Genomic DNA, 21,750 nt, shown 5'->3' with positions numbered 1-21,750 from the left:
CATTAATTATTGTTTCATCAGATTACAAACCATTCTGGAGGGTGAGTGGATGGATAACTCTTACCATCCTGAAAGGGTTTTCAAAAGACTCATTGATTTGCCTGGCTTTGTTTTGCGCCACAGTGAGGGAATCTTGGCTTTCTCTTGTTTCTGGCTCCTTTAAAAAATACAAATATCAAAACAGATGCACTACAGTCACATTAAAACATTTACAGTAAACCCTATTGTTACCTCGAACAGTGTGATTTTGGCAGATGCCACAAGATGGCTTATTTTCTGACCATCTGCATCAGCTGTGTGGTCATCATCAGAGAAGAGCACTCCTTGTTTAACAGGTAGTTCTGAGGGAAAAAACAAAATGATTGACAAATACTTAAAGGGGAAATAGGGTGATTTTTATCTACATTTAAAACACTCCTTTGTGGTCTAGATAATATATGCTTTGGTGTAAATTTTGCATAAGGTTAGTGTAGAGTCACTTTTTTCCTCTCTGGCACTCATCAAAGCGGACGCTTTCCCATCCCCTCTTCCTTATCTCTCCTGCTTGCTTCTTTGTTTTGTCTCGTCTTAACTTTCTCGTACCCTTTTTTTGCACTGCTCCCCAAAATCTAAACAATGTAATTGATCATCTGGACTCTCAACAAAATTGACAAGACCTTAGGTTCGGGGGAACCTGCCTGTCCTGACCAAACTGTTTTTACCTGGAGACCCTTAAAGTCGAGGACAGTGAATGTGTCTACCTATTCGGAATCATAACAACAGAATATCTGCTAATTGCTCAGGTGTATCGACAAATTGCAAGATGCTGGCAGCCATTCAAAGTAGCGTAAAGCTGCCACACAAGTTTGGAGGATGCGGGCAGAACTCCAGGCACGCTGACTTTTTCTAAATTTTGGACAAAATTATAAACTGGACAACATCTTGGAGATGCTGTCTGCTCTGCATGGCAAAGTATGATAAATCTAAGGACCAAAATTAGACAATTAGCGCTCAAAGACAAACATTTCAATCTGGATTGTTTTCTCTGGCTGCAAGCAACGTGGCAATGTCACTGCTTTGCGGTTATCCTAGAGGACAACAGTGCAGCGAAGACGCGACAAACTCCTTCCCTATCTCTCATTAACATACACCTGTTTGTTGGCTTTTGTTGGACTGACTGGCTGTTTTATCGCACTTGCGACACACACACACACACACACACACACACACACACACACACACACACACACACACACACACACACACACACACACACACACACACACACACACACACACGGGAAGATGAAAAACAGAGCAGCCTCCCCTGCAGTGCCATACAGTGCAACAAATTTACTCGCAAATGCGCCGAAAAAGACTTAAAAAAAAAAAAAAGTGTGTGTAAGGGTATTTCAACCCTGACGTCATGTCCGGAAAAGTCTGCTGCCGCGCAAAAGCTATACTATCTTTTTAACTGTGTGCTTCTAATTGTTATACAGCTTTCTTTATTCCTTCAGCAACATATTTAGTAGTCTTATCAAACCAACAAAGCACCCACTCTCTGTTTCACCGCCACTTTCTCAGCTCGCTAGCTGCTAAGCAAAAGAAGCAAAGCTATTCCCGGTCCAAAGCAACTGTGCTCCGAAGGCGTCTGCTCCCTCATGTTGCTACTACTCTTCTTCTATTGCTCCAATAACAGCAGAAACTCGACTCTGTGAAAAAAACAACGCGACTATGGCTCCCTGCCCTTGGTGCATCGTTCTCATTGATAGGTTGACAGGCCAATCGCACCACTAGCTACGGCAGTGCTTCTCAATTATTTTCTGTCACGCCATCCCCTAGGAGGAAGAAAATATGTTGCGTCCCCCCACTCTCCACCGTGACTATAAATAGTATAATTTGTCTATAAAATTGTGATAACTATACCCCTGTATAATAACATTGTAAGCTTATTAACATTAAAGGAAACAACACACCATTCTTTCCTCATCTCCCACCGTGGTTACAGTGAAGCAAAGTGCTACATAGGCCAGTATACTTGGCTGATATTTTAACTGTTCGCCACCCACCAAGGAATCTGCGCTCATCTTTACACACATCTTTGGAAGTACCAAGGACTAGAGGTAAATCCCGGAGCTAGAAGTTTTCAAATCCATCCATCCATCCATCTTCTTCCGCTTATCCGAGGTCTGGTCGCGGGGGCAGCAGCCTAAGCAGGGAAGCCCAGACTTCCCTCTCCCCAACCTTTTCGTCCAGCTCTTCCCGGGGGATCCCGAGGCGTTCCCAAGCCAGCCGGGAGACATAGTCTTCCCAATGTGTCCTGGGTCTTCCCCGTGGCCTCCTACCGGTCGGACGTGCCCTAAACACCTCCCTCGGGAGGCATTCGGGTGGCATCCTGATCAGATGCCCGAACCACCTCATCTGGCTCCTCTCGATGTGGAGGAGCAGAAGCTTTACTTTGAGTTCCCCCCGGATGACAGAGCTTCTCACCCTATCTCTAAGGGAGAGCCCCGCCACTCGGCGGAGGAAACTCATTTCGGCCACTTGTACCCGTGTTCTTGTCCTTTCGGTCATAACCCAAAGCTCATGACCATAGGTGAGGATGGGAACGTAGATTGACCGGTAAATTGAGAGCTTTGCCTTTCGGCTCAGCTCTTTCTTCACCACAACGGATCGATACAGCGTCCGCATTACTGAAAACGCCGCACCAATCCGCTTGTCGATCTCACGATCCACTCTTCCCTCACTCGTGAACAAGACTCCGAAGTACTTGAACTCCTCCACTTGGGGCAGGGTCTCCTCCGCAACCCGGAGATGGCACTCCACCCTTTTCCGGGCGAGAACCATGGACTCGGACTTGGAGGTGCTGATTCTCATTCCAGTCGCTTCACGCTCAGCTGCGAACCGATCCAGTGAGAGCTGAAGATCCTGGCCAGATGAAGCCATCAGGACCACATCATCTGCAAAAAGCAGAGACCTAATCCTGCAGCCACCAAACCGGATCCCCTCAACGCCTTGTCTGCGCCTAGAAATTCTGTCCATAAAAGTTATGAACAGAATCGGTGACAAAGGGCAGCCTTGGCGGAGTCCAACACTCACTGGAAACCTGTCCGACTTACTGCCGGCAATGCGGACCAAGCTCTGACACTGATCATACAGGGAGCGGACCGCCACAATCAGACAGTCCGATACCCCATACTCTGAGCACTCCCCACAGGACTTCCCGAGGGACACGGTCGAATGCCTTCTCCAAGTCCACAAAGCACATGTAGACTGGTTGGGCAAACTCCCATGCACACTCAAGGACCCTGGCGAGTATAGAGCTGGTCCACAGTTCCACGACCAAGACGAAAACCACACTGTTCCTCCTGAATCTGAGGTTCGACTATCTGGCGTAGCCTCCTCTCCAGTACACCTGAATAGACCTTACCGGGAAGGCTGAGGAGTGTGATCCCACGATAGTTAGAACACACCCTCCGGTTCCCCTTCTTACAGAGAGGAACCACCACCCCGGTCTGTCAATTCAGAGGTACCGCCCCCAATGTCCACGTGATGCTGCAGAGTCTTGTCAACCAAGACAGCCCCACAGCATCCAGAGCCTTAAGGAACTCCGGGCGGATCTCATCTACCCCAGGGGCCTTGCCACCGAGGAGCTTTTTAACTACCTCAGCCCCAGAAATAGGAGAGCCCACCACAGATTCCCCAGGCACTGCTTCCTCATAGGAAGAGGGGTTGGTGGGATTGAGGAGGTCTTCGAAGTATTCCCTCCACCGATCCACAACATCCGCAGTCGAGGTCAGCAGAACACCATCCTCACCATACACGGTGTTGATAGTGCACTGCTTCCCCTTCCTGAGGCGGCGGATGGTGGTCCAGAATCGTTTCAAAGCCGTCCTGAAGTCGTTTTCAATGGCTTCCCCGGAATCCTCCCCGAAGTTTTCAAATCTCAAAAAAAACATATTTGTTTAAATGAGCTTTTAACAAACAATTGCAATAAGTATTTATTATTACCGTTTTAATACGTGTGGTTTTAATTGTTTTTAACCTATTTGTCCTGTAAAGCACTTTGTGCACCATTGTGATGTTGTAAGGTGTTATACAAATAAACCTTGATTGATTGCTAGAAAGATGACTCGGCATTGAGTACATGTCTCTGGCCACCTGCCCGCGAGAGGCAATGATAAAAGGTATTGCAGATTAGTCTCGCTTAACAAGTGGCTGTCGCGTTTTTGTAGAGAACAAGGACTAACAGTGTTGTATGTGTGTTTTGTGAGAAGGAAGAGGAGAAGCCAGCTTACCCACCGCTAGCTGGCGCAGTGAATGCCAGAACAAACCTCGCAAGATACATCCTTAAAAGTGGCAGATACCCACCAAACTGAAGAAACACAATTTTATAATTATTTATTGTATTTATTGGACTAGTTGCAATACATTTTTGCACTTTATCGATTAAATTCACTGTTGCACTTTTATTTCCAATGCAGCTATACAAATGATGCACAGAAAGACAAAACACATGACCGGAACCTATTAGCTGGTCTTTAATGTCAATCTGTGTAACAGAAATGAGCTGCGCCTCCTGTATGTCCTTGTTTTGTTTTAAATCTGACCATGTCTAGTGCAGGTTATATATCTTGTAAGGATGTCCCGATCCAGGTTTTTGCACTTCCGATCCGATACCGATATTGTTTTTGCATTTCCGATCCGATACCAATACTGACCGATACCGATACTGACCGATACTGGCCTATCCGAGCATGTATTAAAGTTTAAAGTTATTTAGCCTACTTAGTTGTCAGAATCATGTTGAAAAGGGTTTTAGTACTCTTGATAACAACTAGCCAGCTGAATTAGGGGAGTTTGAATAATACACAATGGTTGGTAACAAGAAACTGACCTGTTTATTCAAGGATAAACACAAAATAGACAAAATTATACATGACAAACAGAAATGGCATCATTGAACTAGGGCTGGGTGATATGGCATTTTTTTAATATTGCGATATTTTAAGGCCATATTGCGATACACAATATATATCTCGATATTTTGCCTTAGCCTTGAATGAACACTTGATGCATATAATCACAGCAGTATGATGATTCTGTGTGTTTTGATTGATTGATTGAGACTTTTATTAGTAGGTTGCACAGTGAAGTACATATTCCGTAAAATTGACCACTAAATGGTAACACCCGAATAAGTTTTTAAACTTGTTTAAGTCGGGGTCCATTGATTGATGATACAGATATATACTTTCAGATATATACTATCATCATAATACAGTCATCACACAAGATAATCACATTGAATTATTTACATTATTTATAATCCGGGGTGTGGAGGGGGGCGCCGGATGTAAGTGTCAAAAAGACAGGCAAAAGAGTTTGATATGAGAATAAATCTAAAGTTAAAATATAGGGTAGAAATGCACCCATTTGCAGGAAATGTAGTCTTCCATCCATCTATCCATTTTCTACCGCTTATTCCCTTCGGGGTCGCGGGGGCGCTGGAGCTTATCTCAGCTACAATCGGGCGGAAGGCGGTGTACACCCTGGACAAGTCGCCACCTCATCGCAGGGCCAACACAGATAGACAGACAACATTCACACTCACATTCACACACTAGGGCCAATTTAGTGTTGCCAATCAACCTATCCCCTGGTGCATGTCTTTGGAGGTGGGAAGAAGCCGGAGTACCCGGAGGGAACCCACGCAGTCACGGGGAGAACATGCAAACTCCACACAGAAAGATCCCGAGCCCGGGATTGAACCCAAGACTACTCAGGACCTTCGTATTGTGAGGCAGACGCACTAACCCCTCTCAAAATTTTCTTTCAAGGCTTGCATGTCTACATTAAAACATTCTTCTTCATACATTAATATATGCTACTTTTAAACTTTCATGCAGAGAAGGAAATCACAACTAAAAAAATCACTAATTTTTTCATACGGTGTTGATGTGGAAATTTTTGCCTCTGCATTTTGATGATGTGGACGTGTGGCACCGAATGGAGATAAGCGTCTCGACAGACGTCACAATATTTGAACAATGATGACGAAAACTGTTGTCTCTGTCGTGTCCGTGTGTCGAAAATTGTTATGCGCTTATTTTTTTATTTGATTTTGTGCGTGGCATATAATTGCTATGCGCAGAGGACACTTGAGCAGTGCGCAATTGCACAGGCGCGCACCTCAGAGGGAACGTCACACGGCTGCGCTAGCATCACAGCTAACGTTAGCCATGCTGCTACCTCTCTGCTGGGAGAGGACGTATACGTATGTGACAGTATGTGATGTGTGTAAGAAGGTGCGCTTGCTGTCTGTGAGAGGGAGACACAGGAAAGAGTGAGAAGAGCCTGTAGTGTAATGCCAGCAGCTAAAAGCAACTGAGTGAGAATCCACAGACCTGTGGATGTGTTGAAGGTGTGCTGGAAAATGCGGAACGGAAATTAGGGAGCAGCAGAAAAGTGGAATGTATTATTTAAGTCGGTGCGTTGGAAAACACGGACCGGAGTTTTTTTTAAACTGGATCTGGATCAGCATTTTCCCATGCCTTGCCGATACGCATTTTTTGGCAAATATCGGCGGCCGATCCGATCCAAATATCGGATCGGGACATCCCTAATGTCTTGTTAACGCTGGTATATTTTTGCTTGATAAGATCAACCTGCCCAGGGACAGCAGACAGAATTTAGCCTTTGGCTAGAATCTGACATATTTTGCATATGTCTATTAATATGTACTGTTCCTATTTTATACATGAAAGTATACATTTTTCATTGTTGTGGACTTATGTCTATTGTGAAAAATGTTCCAATTGAAATGCTCTAAAAAAAAAAAAAAAACGCCTTACACGATAATACAACAAATATACTGTGAGTATTAAGCTTACCATCTGCAGAAAAGTGACGGGGATTGCTTTCAGGGACCCGAGATGTATCATGCGGACCAAACATTGTAACCTCGGGCTATAAAAAAACAAACACACTCAAACTCACTCCAAATCTTTACTGTCTACAACTTGCTGAGTGACAAATTCCTCACCTTTTTGATTGGCGTCAGTCCTTTTGTTTTTTGCACTGGAATCTCAGCCTGTGGGCAGAAAATCAAAGCCGTGATAAACAGCACAAACATGGCAATAGTTCAAACGGGAGATCGTTTCTTACCTTGAGGAGTGGCATTTCTCGAGCCTCCTGCACTAACAAATGGAGCTCATTGACCTGCTGCCTCACCAGTGGGGGAACAGGGTTACAGCAGGCAATTATGCCCTGAGGCTCTCTGAGTGGAGAAGAAAAAAAAACAAAAAAAAACACTGGACTGAGTTTATGAATAAAACACAAAAGTCTTATATAGAGTGGTGAGAATGGACTCAATAGATTATCTGGGAGATTGAGTCAACCTACTTTGGCAGCTCCTCAGATATTTTGCTCATCATGTGAGTAGGCAGGACATATCTAAAATAAATAAATTAATTAATTAATAATCACATCAAAATGAAATTCATACTGAAAATGAGGGATGTGGAAACCTGGCTGAAACAGTTCACATCCATTTCCAAACAGCCTACCCGGTGCTTTCATCTTCCTGTCGAGCCAGCTTGTCCCTCCAGGCGAACAGAAGTCTGAAGGCAGTCAGCTGCTGGGTGTTAAAAGACTTCTTCTGCTTTCTCTGCACCTCCAGATACGACTCCTCTGTGAATATTGGCTTTGCATATTTCTGTGTGGGAGGAGACACGGGGGCACACGGTGGGAATTGTGAGAAATGTCAGAAAATGCAAGAGGGGTTTGTAAAATATGAAAGGGATAGAAAAGAAGAACATCATCTGGATGGAGCAAGAGCAAAGAAAATTATGTACAGGGAAATGAGCACCCTTTGGAAAAACAAAAAGAAGAAGAAAATTGAGAAAAAAGAGGAACATTTGCTATGCAAACCCCAAAAGACAATTTTGAAACCCAAGACTACATTTCATGCAGTTGGGTGCATTGCTACACTATATTTTACCTTTAGATTTTTTTTTCATCTACCAATCTATTTGGGCTGTCTTTTTGACACTTAAATGTCCCATGTAATATACAACAGAATGTTTTTTTTCCCCGTAGATAATTTATTAACATTATTATCATTGAAACATGTAATGTACCGGTAAAATTCTATAACATGCATGCAGAGAACTCAGAAAACGTTTCCCTATCCTGTAGCCACACCACCTTGGGCTATATACTTCCGGTGTTGTGACCTCTGTTTACAATCTGTCACGTCACGTGGCTCATAGAGCGAATGGCGGCGACAAGTAAGATAGCTAGATGGTTAGCTTACTAGAGAGCTTGTTTTGGTTCTCCTGATCATTTCCTCATCCTGCAACTCAGTGTGGCGTTTAGGGAAGAGGAACAGCGTGTACCTGCGGCTGAGGCGAGCGTTCCATCTATTTGGTTTAGATCGTATATTTATTGATACTTCATTAAAAAAAACACTGAAATTATAATTTGACTAGAAAATAAATGTTTTAAATGTGGATTTCTGCGTTTTCGCAAAACTCTCACATGCCTGGATGTACCGGTGTCATTTTAATCTCAAATTCAAATGAGAAAAGTACAAATTTGAGCAAACCTTGAGAGAAAGATCTTTGCTTTTGTTCCAGACAGACTGTAGCAGACCAGGCTGACCATGGTTGGAGTCCAACAGCTGTGCCCTCACACAGTCGTAGATGTAGAGAAGATAGTGGGTGTCAGAGCGACCATATAACACCATCTCCTCTGGCAGGGGCCTATAGGAGATAATATAGCAGGTCATTATTACAGTAACGTCTCAAAATAGCGTAACCTTAAATTGGATTTTTATAAAAATCTAAACAATTAACATATGCAGCACAGAATGATTCAAAAACCCAGAAACAGCTCTGACAATGCGTTTGAGACAGTTTGTACAAATAGAGCAATCCCTCGTTTATCATTGTCAATTTGTTCCGATCATGACCGCGATAAATAAATGTCCGCTAATTAGGAATTATTAATAATAAATCAAATATTTTCATAGCTTGAACATATAAAAACAACTGTTTACGTCCTAAATAAATGTTTCAATATAATGAGCCCCCTAGACATGAAATGACGCGCTTTAGTCACCTTTACCCTCGTTTAATCCAATATAGTTATTCTGCCAGAGGCTGAGCCAATCAAAGGCCACAATACTGAACAGTGTGATCTGATTGGTAATATTGATATTTTTAGTTCATTTAGCCATTTGTATGCTTGAAAAGGCTTAATTTGGGGCAAAAATATTGTAGAGTATACTAAAAAAATAAAATGAGAAAAATATGCAATGTTGTAAAGTCGCAATTTTTGAAGCGTAATGTGCCAAGGGACGACTGTTATTTTACCCACCAAACCAACTTCTCCAATTCCTTTTTGGGATTTTCTTTATTAAAAACAACTAGTAACAAATCATATCTTTTTCTGGTGTTATTGGAGACCAGTGACGGCTGCTGGTCTTTCAAGTAGGGGAAGCTCATTTTTAGCTACTCTCTAAACACAAATACAGTCTCCAATAACAAATAAAATATATACTATAATACATTTTATATGGTATAGCGCTTTTCAGGGTACTCAAAGACGCTTTACAGGATAAAAATTAAAATATTAAACAGTTCAGAGTAATAAAACATAATACATAATACTGGAAATATAAAAGCAGTACATAGTAATAATACATAACACTGGACATTACAAGACACAAAATATAAATATAATGATGCTCGACTCTACCAAGAAAATGTCACTTACAAGACTTTAAATTTTTCCTTATAAACTTGGAACAACGGAATGAAAGTTGAAGAATGCGCTGGCAGTGGTTTATGTTTCAAGATTACTGGTTCGCTCATTTTGCTGTCAATCAAAAAGTGATTCAGCCTGAGACAGATCTTCCGATCATCATGCGGAAGCCCGGTGTCCAGGCCAGTCAAGGCCAAGCCCAATTTCCATTCACTTCCGGAGACGTTTCGTGTACGTGGGTGGGACAAAGCCAAGCATTTATCCAACAATTGTCAAGTTTTGCTGCAGTGAAACAACACACTATTGAAGTCCCCCATAAAAGTCAATGGACACACTGCATCAACACGGCAGCTTTTATTTGGATGTGGCGGCTCGCCACGATCAATTACCGTACATGTAGGGGAAGCCATGCAATAATATAAATAAAAAATTCCTATTTGATTGTGATTAATCAAAATTAATCCACGGCAACCCTGTGATTAGTCTGATTGAAATTTGTAATCATCTGACAGCCCTATTTTCCCTTTTTGTATAGGGGAAAATGATTTTAAACATGAACAAATTGGTATTAATAAAACCATCAGAGGTATTTTGTTCAAGCTTTAAGTTCCGCCTGAAATAAAAATCAAACTGCAAATACCTGATCCTCCAGTCAGCAAGTTGGTAGCGTTTGTCTGACTCCACGCTACAGAAGTGCTTGAGCAGGTGGTCGAGCGAATGTCTGGCCAGGTTTAACGCTCGACTTGCCTGGTGTGTGTCAAACATGTTGACCACATACAAGCCAAAGTCTCTCTGGAGCCACTCCATGTCAGAATCGGCACCGTGAAACACCTGACAGCCATAGAGAAAATATAAGCATTAATACTTGTGAATATCCCCATCAACTACAAATCACTACGGATTCCAGAAACCAGTTAGTAGATCAGTTGCATTACTTTGACTACAGAATGATTGGTGAAGGCCTCGTTGAGGATGTACATCTCACTACGGAGCTCCAAGGTGTCGATAATGAAGTCCTCCTCTCTGGTGGATATCTGCATCAGACAAGTGATTCCCAGGAAGCTCCTGTAGGAATGATGCTGTCGTGGAAATGGGGATCAGTTAGTTGCCAAGATGGAGCACGATAAATTACATCAAATGACACATTATAGTGCTTGTACCTCAAGGTCTACCGCAAATTCAGACACCTGGTCGAGCTTCTCATTCAGAGCCACCAGATCCTCCAGTGTGTCAATGAAGGTGCAGCTTGTCTCTTCTAGTGGCTTGTACATCTACAGTGGGCCCACAAAAGACAGGTAAAGTTAAGGTCACATAACAGTAAAATATTTAGTTTTTTTAAAAACATTCCCTCCACCCCAGTGATATTTTAACAAAACCTCATATCATGGAATACATATTTGTTTATTACACTCTCTGACACAGCTCCTTAATGTAGTGAGGTGGGTGGGTGGATGTACACTAACACATCCGAATGCCAAAAGTCAGTACAGAGGGAGCTCCAAAGTCCAACATGTCTGAAGTCAAAAAATTTGAAGGTTCAACCAAAAACTTGGAAATTAACCAGTCATCATAGTGACATCATGCAAGACTTAAGGTCAGTGAGCATGTAAGGATTTACTACACACGTCTATTTTTCAGTGATGCGGATTCAGTTATAAAAAGTTGCTAAATGTGTTGGAATGATGAGGAGATCATGTCATTTATTGAACACCAATGCTCTGCTGTTATTGTATCATTCATTCATTATGTCATATTTAAACTATTGTGTTGAAGTCTGGGGAAATTGTTATAAATCTCATCTACAGCCTTTAGTCACTTTACAGAAAAATTAGGATTGTGTCCAATGTTCACTACTTACATCATTCAAATCCACTATTCATGGAGTTAAAGCAACTTAAACTGTACGATGTAATCAACTTTAAAACTGCTCAAATTATGTTTAGGGCATCCCAAAACTCTCTACCATCCAATATACAAAACCTATTCCAGGATAGAGATGCTCACCATAGTTACAGTCTAAGAGGAAACAACAAATTACATTTGCCTAAATTTAGAACAACTTTAAAATCAATGTGCATTTCAGTGCGTGGAGTCAGTCTGTGGAACAACTTAGGGGAAGAGTTAAAAACCTGTTCTAACATGATTACATTTAAAAGACTGTTTAAAAAAGAAGTACTGAAGAAGTACGAGGAGGAAAGAGAGTGATGCCCTCAGCACAGAGCGATGGGAGAGGGGTGTATGGTCAGAGAGTGTTTGGGCCTGTGTGTGTGTGTGTGTGTGTTTTGTCTCGTCTTGTCTTGTCCCATAGTAACAGTGGTACTATTGTATTGTTAGTGTATAGGACTTTTTCTTGTTTTTGTTTGTATAGTATTGTTCTTGTATTATATTGTTTATGTTAAATAGGGAGTGAGTGAGAGGGGTTGGGATATTATAAGCAATTGCTTCATCCAACCCCTTTTCAAGCCATGCATAAATGTCTCTGCCAAAATGTAAAAAAAAAAAAACGTGTGTTGTTGTATTGTGCAGGTTTGAAATAAATACTTCAATCAATCAATCATATAAACCTGATTATTACATAGGAGAGTGAATATCAATTAAAATGTTTAATTACAAAGTAATTTCACAAGGCGGCACAATGTTGATAAACTCCAAGGATGAATCCATTTTATAAGTTATTTAAAAGTGATAGAAAAAGTAAGTTTCCTATCTACATGCTGACATTGAAATATTGTTTTGTAAGTCTGCACCCAAAAGTCAGTGTTTCAAAAATAAGAATAAAAGCAGCAGTTTCTGTGAGGATGTGGCTTTTTACATTGTACCTGTGGCTCCGGCTTGGACAGAAGGGTTTCTGGTACCATAAGATGATCCAATTCATACTGGTATGGGTGTGCAAACCTAGACAGAGCAACATTTTATACCTGAACACAATCCAAACAAAAATCCATCTATCCACCCATAGGTCTGGGCGGCTGCAGTCTCAGTCGGTAAACCCAAATTTAACAGCCAGCTGTGAGGCATAATCTCTCCAGCGTGTGCCAGGTTTACCCTGGGAACTCCTCCCAGCTGGGCATGCCCAAAACACCTCACCGGGGAGGGGCACAGGAGGCATCCGGACCAGATGCCTCAGCCATCTGAACTAGCTCTTCTATGGGCCCTATTTTCTCATGTGCTGAAATAAAAAATAAAAAAGTGCAATTGCGCAGAATTCTGATTGCATTCTCCCCCTCGACCCAAGTCTGTCACTGTGCGCCCTCATCCAAGATACGCTCTCTGGGTGGCGCAACTCTCAAATGTGGGTGTTCCCTGTAAAATCTGGAATTGCCTGTATTCTCCCGTCGACCTAAGTACTTGGTTTTAGGCGCCTCTGAGGCTGGAATAAGTCCAGCCTCTAGTGAACCATCATATTGCACTTGACGCACGCACTTGATGCTCACACACGCACTTCATGCTCACACACAGTCCATGCAAGCTCCTCTGACGAGTCACGGCTTCACAAACAGTCGTACCAAACAGAAATCTTAACATCACAAATAACATCAGCGGGAATACACTACATTATTATTCATATCCGGCCTGGAAGAAGAATATTTTGTAGCGTGCATTAGGGATGTAACGATAAATGGTATTAATGATAACCCCGGTAAAACACTTGACAGTCTTTGATGTTTGAAATTGAAGTTATCGAAAAACTGTGATTGAAAGCCGCATTTTGATGAACTTACAGATGGACTGGCGCTAGCTCGCCAGCTTGAATGCAAACATGAAAACAAGAGGCATTAACGTCTTTTCCCATTAAAAACGACATACCCCAATCTAAACTTATATACCGTATTTCCTTGAATTGCCGCCAGGTATAGATTATCCTCATGCCTCATATTACCGCCGGGTCAAATTCGTTTCGCAAAATAATTAGCGCATACTTAGAATTACTGCCGGGTCAAACTTGTTTAGCAAAATAATTAGCGCATGCTTCGTTTTACCGCCGGGGCAAACTCGTCACGTCACGAGTGACACTTCACCTTTCAAGGCATCATTTTCCAAAATGGAGGAGGCTAATTTCAATAATTTAAAATCGCATAAAGGGAAGAAGATAAAGAGCTATTCAGTAGGATTTAAGGTCCAAGCTATTGAATATGCTGAAAAGAACAGTATGCAGCTATGTTTTATTAATATACCGGTAGCTGCGTGTGTCAAATATAAGTCATTAAATTACTCCCGCCTCATGGTGGTAGAGGGCGCTAGTGATCCTAGGGAGCATTTTTGCGACTACTCGGCTGCAGAAGAAGTGACAACAAGCGGCAACAGTTAGCAGCGATCGTTCATTTTTCCCTCTTGCCTGGACTTTTAACATGGAGGATTACATATCTAAAATAAAACAGTTTTCTAAACTGGACTTTCAATCGAAGCAGGAGGTAATAATTAAAGGAAGATCTCCATCGAGACAGAGAGACTTTTAAAAATGAAGAAAGATAAGGAAGACTTCTATAAACAAGTTATCAATGCTTTTGGTCAGAAGGAGCGGCGCATGGACTTCATTTTTAAGTAAAGGCAAGACCATAATAACGTTTTTTTTATTAAATGTGCTTTTCATGATGGTATCCTTACATCACACTCAAATTTATAAGCGCATGCCTAAATTTACCGCATGCCTTTGGTAAGCGCCGGAGTGAGAAGAGGTTTTAAATTAATTACCGCCCGAGCGCTAATTCAAGGAAATACGGTAAACACATTACTGTCTGAGCAACTCAAGTTGTGTACATTAAACCTACAAGCTGTGCTTTCTTAAAACAGAGTGAGAGGCTTTGTAAAGTCATGTTACCTCTAATCTAAACTAAATTGATGTTAATCAACCCCCCCCCCCTCCTCAAATAATTTGAATGTCAATCGGAACTGGAAAAATCTTATAAATTCCTATTCCTACGCGTGACTGGCATGTCCAGAGGCTTGATGCGAGAATACGAATAAGACAAACGTGTGTAACTTTAAGTGCGTAGAGAAACACACACAAACGGGAAAATATATGAAAGCGCAGCGGCTCTACTCTAAGCTCCTCCAGCACGATCAAGATTCTCACCCTACCTCCTTGTATGAGTCCTGTCACCTTACGGAGGGAACTCATTTGGGCCACTTGTGAACTCAATCTTGCTCTTTCAATCACTTTTCTTTTTAATAAAAAGGCAAAGACATGCCGGCTAAGTCTTACATGTCTTCTACGTGTTCTTGAGTTCTCTGCTGGTGAATGAAGTCTGCTAATGCTGCTGGGACATCAATATCTTCTGGTCTCTCTTTGCGGATTTGTTTGTTGGTGAAATCTACAGACAGGAAAGTAGAGCGAGGTCAGAAATTGTACACCTGATAAAAATCTACAAGAATTTGATTTCATGTTAACATCATCTTACAAGAGGGAAGGGGTTTCTGCGCATTAGGCTTGATGAAGAGCTTGGGAATAAACGGCGTGTTGCTGTTGTCAACTTTTTCCTTGAATTTCAGCTGCGGCCGTGGAATATTCTTCGCATGGAGCAGCCGGAAAGTCTCAGCACGACTTCCAGAGCCTAAAGCCTGATCAATTCAAGCTTTGTTTCAGCTGAGGTGAGAATTACAGACAGGTATCTAGACTACAAGAGTTGAATCAACCAACCTTGCGATTCCAGCTGGAAACGACAATCTTGGGAGGCTGAAAGCCAACTGGCATGACAGGCTGCTGGCTCCTGTTCACGCCATCAGCGTCATCCAGAAGAATCCCCTTATGGAGCAGACGCAATAGCTTATTTGGTATGAATTTCATGAATCAATTAGCATAACACTAAAGGTAGAGCTCATACCACTTTCTCAAGGATGACATCGTTGGAGTCCACAACCAAGTCAAACCTTTCCTCCAGGCCGGTGATCTTATCACGGTCTCTCATGCGAGATCGGCAGTTGTGATGTTGCATTATCTGACTCATACTAACACACAAACACGGAGGAACGTGTCAAGATAACACATTTTTAAATGCAACAGTAGCAATTTACGTTAAGTTTTGTTTGTTACCGTTTAATAGGTGCCTGGACAGGCTCAAGATTGAATGTACATTTAGTCACAAAACGCATCAACAAGCGAGGAACTCACCAGAGCAGCAGCTTATCTCCTTGAACTTCACAGAATTCCTGGAAACCAGGGAAGCTGCGATAGAAATCAAAATCGTCTCCAGCTTGAGGCAAGCCGCTAGCTGCTTTTGTGGCAGACAATACTGAACCCAATCCATACTGCACAGAAGAGATATTGACCACATTTAAAATACACTTTATATAGATTTTACAACATGAATTTACTGCAAAGCCTTTCAAAATAGAAGGGCTGTTAGTGTACAGTGACATCAACATAAACTGTTGTTCCTACTGCTGTAAAAGTTTAATTCTGCGAAATTTCTCTAAAAAATGTGTGCAATTTAAGAATTTGAAATTGTCAAATGTTTCTGTTCTTACAAATACTGTACAACACTTATGCCAGTGATTCTCAAAGTGTGGGGCTCCATCTAGTGGTATGCCATAAAATCACTTAATTAAATATTCAAACAGTGTTACTGTTCAAACTGAGTGCCATGTTACAGTGGGGGCAAAAATATTAAGGTTCACCCCACATGTAATTGATTGTGGCGCACCGACACTGCAAGATAAATTCAGCCGCACCTTCAAAATAGGTTACATTTTTTACATAAAATCCAATTTTAGTGAGATTGTATGAATGCATATACTGTATATAGTCTATTATTTAAATACTATTGGCCATAAAACATCTCAAATGTCATATAAATGTTCCTCTAAGTCTAAGCTTTATTTTGGGAAAAAAAACAAATGTGCATCTAAATCGCCTGTCAGGAGCGAGACAGCTGGTCGCGCACTTAAACAGCGGTTGGCACGCGGCAAAAGTAGAGAGAAAGTTGAAGAGCAAGGTATTGCAAGTTAATGAAAGAATTTATTGTCAAAGCCTGTGAAAACTACCCTAATAAATTATTTTGATATTACGACCGACAATAATGTCTAACTTTACACCATGTGCATTTTCTCTGTGTGGAGTGTGCATATTGTCTCAGAGACTGCAAATTCTCCATACTGTAGGTATGAATGTGAGCATGAATGATTGTCTATGTGCCCTGCTAACTTTGGTTAGCTTGTCAATTAACTAGTCCATTGTACATTAGCATTAAGCTAGCTTCATTAGAGCTTCATCCTGTACAATTGTATTGCTTTTTTCAGTTTATTCCAAACTATATTATTAATTTAACGTGTTTCCTACATGCATATGCACTTCATGTGTATACATAATGTACGTTCCCCTTCTGTGGTTAGTTTTACAGTGACTGCATTGCGGAGATAATCAAAACACCTCAGGTAAGTTTTTTTCATTTGTAATTCAAATGACTATGTACATATATGGCAAACTAAATTGCAACATTCAATCAGGTAGGGCAGAATATTAGCATTACAGCAATACAATTGTACATTGAACAATAAGCAGCAACAATTTAAATTGCATTGACCAAAGAGAACACCAATTCAGATTCCTTGTGTGTTAAGCTTATTTTGCCAATAAAGCAATTCTGATAAAATATGAAAATATGTTATCAATAACTAATAACACATTGTCAAATATACATAAAACATGTGTAGCCGTTTTTAGGACAATATATGCATTAGGGATGTCCCGATCCAGGTTTTTGCACTTCCGATCCGATACCGATATTGTTTTTGCATTTCCGATCCGATACCGATACTGACCGATACCGATACTGACCGATACTGGCCTATCCGAGCATGTATTAAAGTTTAAAGTTATTTAGCCTACTTAGTTGTCAGAATCATGTTGAAAAGGGTTTTAGTACTCTTGATAACAACTAGCCAGCTGAATTAGGGGAGTTTGAATAATACACAATGGTTGGTAACAAGAAACTGACCTGTTTATTCAAGGATAAACACAAAATAGACAAAATTATACATGACAAACAGAAATGGCATCATTGAACTAAGGCTGGGCGATATGGCCTTGTTTTAATATTGCGATATTTTAAGGCCATGTCACGATACACCATATATATGTGGATATGTTTAGTCCATGTCACGATACACCATATATATGTGGATATGTTTAGTCCATGTCACGATACACCATATATATGTGGATATTTTGCCTTAGCCTTGAATGAACACTTGATGCATATAATCACAGCAGTATGATGATTCTATGTGTCTACATTAATATATGCTACTTTTAAACTTTCATGCAGAGAAGGAAATCACAACTAAAAAAATCACTAATTTTTTCATACGGTGTTGATCTGGAAATGTTTGCCTCGGCATTTTGATGGTGTGGACGTGTGGTACCGAATGAAGATAAGCGTCTCGACAGACGTTACAATATTTGAACAATGATGACGAAAACTGTTTTCTCTGTCGTGTCCGTGTGTCGAAAATTGTTATGCGCTTATTTTTTTATTTGATTTTGTGCGTGGCATAGATTTGCCGTGCGCAATTGCACAGGCGCGCACCTTAGAGGGAGCGTTGCTAGCACGGCTGCGCTAGCATCACAGCTAACGTTAGCCATGCTACCTCTCTGCTCGGGGAGGGCGTATACGTATGTGACGTATGACGTGACAGTATGTGACGTGTGTAAGAAGGTGCGCTTGCTGTCTGTGAGAGGAAGACACAGGAAAGAGTGAGAAGAGCCTGTCGTGTAATGCCAGCAGCTAAAAGCAACTGCGTGAGAATCCACAGACCTGTGGATGTGTTGAAGGTGTGCTGGAAAATGCGGAACGGAATTCAGGGAGCAGCAGAAAAGTGGAATGTATTATTTAGATAGGTGCGTTGGAAAACACGGACCGGAGTTTTTAAAAAAACTGGATCTGGATCGGCATTTTCCCATGCCTTGCCGATACGCATTTTTTGGCAAATATCGGCGGCCGATCCGATCCAAATATCGGATCGGGACATCCCTAGTACTTGGTGATATCTCTGTAGTCATCTCCGTAATATCGCTAAAATTCGTTCCATTTTGTCCACTAGCGACGCTGAGATCATTATTCATGCGTTCGTTACGTCTCGTCTCGATTACTGTAACGTATTATTTTTGGGTCTCCCTATGTCTAGCATTAAAAGATTACAGTTGGTACAAAATGCGGCTGCTAGACTTTTGACAAGAACAAGAAAGTTTGATCATATTACGCCTATACTGGCTCACCTGCATTGGCTTCCTGTGCACTTAAGATGTGACTTTAAGGTTTTACTACTTACGTATAAAATACTACACGGTCTAGGTCCATCCTATCTTGCCGATTGTATTGTACCATATGTCCCGGCAAGAAATCTGCGTTCTAAGAACTCCGGCTTATTAGTGATTCCCAGAGCCCAAAAAAAGTCTGCGGTCTATAGAGCATTTTCTATTCGGGCTCCAGTACTCTGGAATGCCCTCCCGGTAACAATTAGAGATGCTACCTCAGTAGAAGCATTTAAGTCCCATCTTAAAACTCATTTGTATACTCTAGCCTTTAAATAGACCCCCTTTTTAGACCAGTTGATCTGCCGTTTCTTTTTATTTTCTCCTCTGACGCCTCTCTTTTGTGCAGGGGGGGGGCACATGTCCGGTGGCCATGGATGAAGTGCTGGCTGTCTAGTCGGGACCCGGGGTGGACCGCTAGCCTGTGCATCGGTTGGGGACATCTCTGCGCTGCTGACCTGTCTCCGCTCGGGATGGCCTCCTGCTGGCCCCACTATAGACTGGACTCTCATTATTACGTTAGATCCACTATGGACTGGACTTTCACAATATTATGCTCGACCCACTCGACGTCCATTGCATCCGGTCTCCCCTAGAGGGGCGGGGTCACCCACATCTGCGGTCCTCTCCAAGGTTTTTCATAGCCATTCACATTGACATCCCACTGGGTTGTGAGTTTTTCCTTGCCCTGATGTGGGCTCTGAACCGAGGATGTCGTTGTGGCTTGTGCAGCCCTTTGAGACACTTGTGATTTAGGGCTATATAAATAAACATTGATTGATTGATTGAATAAAAAAGTTTGAGAACCACTGATCCATGCAATATCATAAAAACGTGCAACATGTTTGATTAAGAGGGAGTGTGTGTAAAGATTGGTTTCATGACTATTTATATTTTAGTTTTGTTTTTTTTATATTGCACTAATGGATAGTACACACTTTCGTTGTTAACTATAATGACAATAAAGGGATTATGTTTTATTCGGAGATCTGGTTTGGTGGCTGCAGGATTAGGTCTCTGCTTTTTGCAGATGATGTGGTCCTGATGGCTTCATCTGGCCAGGATCTTCAGCTCTCACTGGATCGGTTCGCAGCCGAGTGTGAAGCGACTGGGATGAGAATCAGCACCTCCAAGTCCGAGTCCATGGTTCTCGCCCGGAAAAGGGTGGGGTGCCATCTCCGGGTTGGGGAGGAGATCTTGCCCCAAGTGGAGGAGTTCAAGTACCTCGGAGTCTTGTTCACGAGTGAGGGAAGAGTGGATCGTGAGATCGACAGGCGGATCGGTGCGGCGTCTTCAGTAATGCGGACGCTGTATCGATCCGTTGTGGTGAAGAAGGAGCTGAGCCGGAAGGCAAAGCTCTCAATTTACCGGTCAATCTACGTTCCCATCCTCACCTATGGTCATGAGCTTTGGGTTATGACCGAAAGGACAAGATCACGGGTACAAGCGGCCAAAATGAGTTTCCTCCGCCGGGTGGCGGGGCTCTCCCTTAGAGATAGGGTGAGAAGCTCAAAGTAAAGCCGCTGCTCCTCCACATCGAGAGGAGCCAGATGAGGTGGTTCGGGCATCTGGTCAGGATGCCACCCGAACGCCTCCCTAGGGAGGTGTTTAGGGCACGTCCGACCGGTAGGATGCCGCGGGGAAGACCCAGGACACGTTGGGAAGACTATGTCTCCCGGCTGGCCTGGGAACACCTCGGGGTCCCACAGGAAGAGCTGGACGAAGTGGCTGGGGAGAGGGAAGTCTGGGCTTCCCTGCTTAGGCTGCTGCCCCCGCGACCCGACCTCGGATAAGCGGAAGAAGATGGATGGATGTTTTATTCGATAATAACTATTTAGCTATAATTATTTGGTTAACCCATTATTGTAATCCAACCCGACAAATTGTTGTTAAATATACCTTTATGTATTTTTTTAAACAGATTTCAATCGCTAGTTAACTATGTGAAGCATAACTCAAGCAGAGAGCTAACGTACACCCACGTTGCTTGATGGATTGATTTAAACTTTAATGAGTAGATTGCACAGCACAGTACATATTCCGAACAATTGACCACTAAATGGTAACACCCGAATAAGTTTTTCAACTTGTTTAAGTCGGGGTCCACGTTTAATCAATTCATGGTAAAGCTATGCTAAGCTAGTTTGACCATTTTGTAATCCTTCGTTTTATAAAACTTACTTTCACGAAAGCATCGGCGGTTTTGTAACCGGGGCAAAATTCTTGTTCTTCCTCGTCGGCGGCGTCGAGGTCCGAATCTCGCTGCCGACTGGTCGCAGATTTATTCGTCTTGAGAGAATCCATCGCCGTATTATATTTGTGTACATGTGAGCTGGCCAGGTTGACGACTTCCGCGTTTTCTTCTTCGACGGCGGCTCATGTGGCGTCTCCGCCATCGAGCGACGCGCAGTGCACGGGCGGCTGAAGGAAACTGCAGCTCAATTTAAATACTTCAAATTACAATCCCCATATACATGTTCTTTTATGATATAATGTTTTGATTCAGCAACAGATGCTTGAGATGCGTCTATTAATGATTTTTCACCCTCTCATTGCTTTAATCGCAGTGCTGAACTAACGCGATGGGCCCACTAGGTGGCAGTGTTGACATCTGCTCTGTGCTGCTATTTAAGCACAGCAGCTTCCCTGTTTATTACTTTATTGGCCTATGCACCAATCACGTCTCGGCCAATGCTGCTAGAATGCAATTCAGCATTACATATACTAAATGGGGTCCTCTCACTTTGCACAAGG

General features: G+C 42.2%; 1 protein-coding gene across 1 annotated transcript in view; it reads right to left on the bottom strand.

The window, feature by feature from the left end:
* The window catches only part of exosc10 (exosome component 10), a 30,184-nt gene extending 8,801 nt beyond the window's left edge, over nt 1–21,383 (bottom strand). The window contains exons 1-18 of the mRNA XM_061976501.1: nt 21,178–21,383; nt 15,856–15,992; nt 15,569–15,692; nt 15,385–15,489; nt 15,146–15,305; nt 14,950–15,058; nt 12,566–12,641; nt 10,907–11,017; nt 10,682–10,825; nt 10,387–10,577; nt 8,587–8,743; nt 7,547–7,695; nt 7,383–7,433; nt 7,146–7,257; nt 7,024–7,071; nt 6,872–6,947; nt 232–341; nt 65–157 (exon numbers count right to left, since the gene is read on the bottom strand). Of these exons, the coding sequence (XP_061832485.1) occupies nt 65–157; nt 232–341; nt 6,872–6,947; nt 7,024–7,071; nt 7,146–7,257; nt 7,383–7,433; nt 7,547–7,695; nt 8,587–8,743; nt 10,387–10,577; nt 10,682–10,825; nt 10,907–11,017; nt 12,566–12,641; nt 14,950–15,058; nt 15,146–15,305; nt 15,385–15,489; nt 15,569–15,692; nt 15,856–15,992; nt 21,178–21,300 (2,076 nt within the window). The 5' untranslated portion in view covers nt 21,301–21,383. The remainder of the gene's footprint in view (nt 1–64; nt 158–231; nt 342–6,871; nt 6,948–7,023; nt 7,072–7,145; nt 7,258–7,382; nt 7,434–7,546; nt 7,696–8,586; nt 8,744–10,386; nt 10,578–10,681; nt 10,826–10,906; nt 11,018–12,565; nt 12,642–14,949; nt 15,059–15,145; nt 15,306–15,384; nt 15,490–15,568; nt 15,693–15,855; nt 15,993–21,177) is intronic.
* Nucleotides 21,384–21,750: the final 367 nt, after the last annotated feature.

This window comes from Nerophis lumbriciformis, linkage group LG01, assembly GCF_033978685.3.
Source record: "Nerophis lumbriciformis linkage group LG01, RoL_Nlum_v2.1, whole genome shotgun sequence".
NCBI classification, from domain to species: Eukaryota; Metazoa; Chordata; class Actinopteri; order Syngnathiformes; family Syngnathidae; genus Nerophis; species Nerophis lumbriciformis.
Note: the sequence above shows the minus strand (reverse complement) of the source record. Positions and strands in the feature narration are given on the sequence as shown.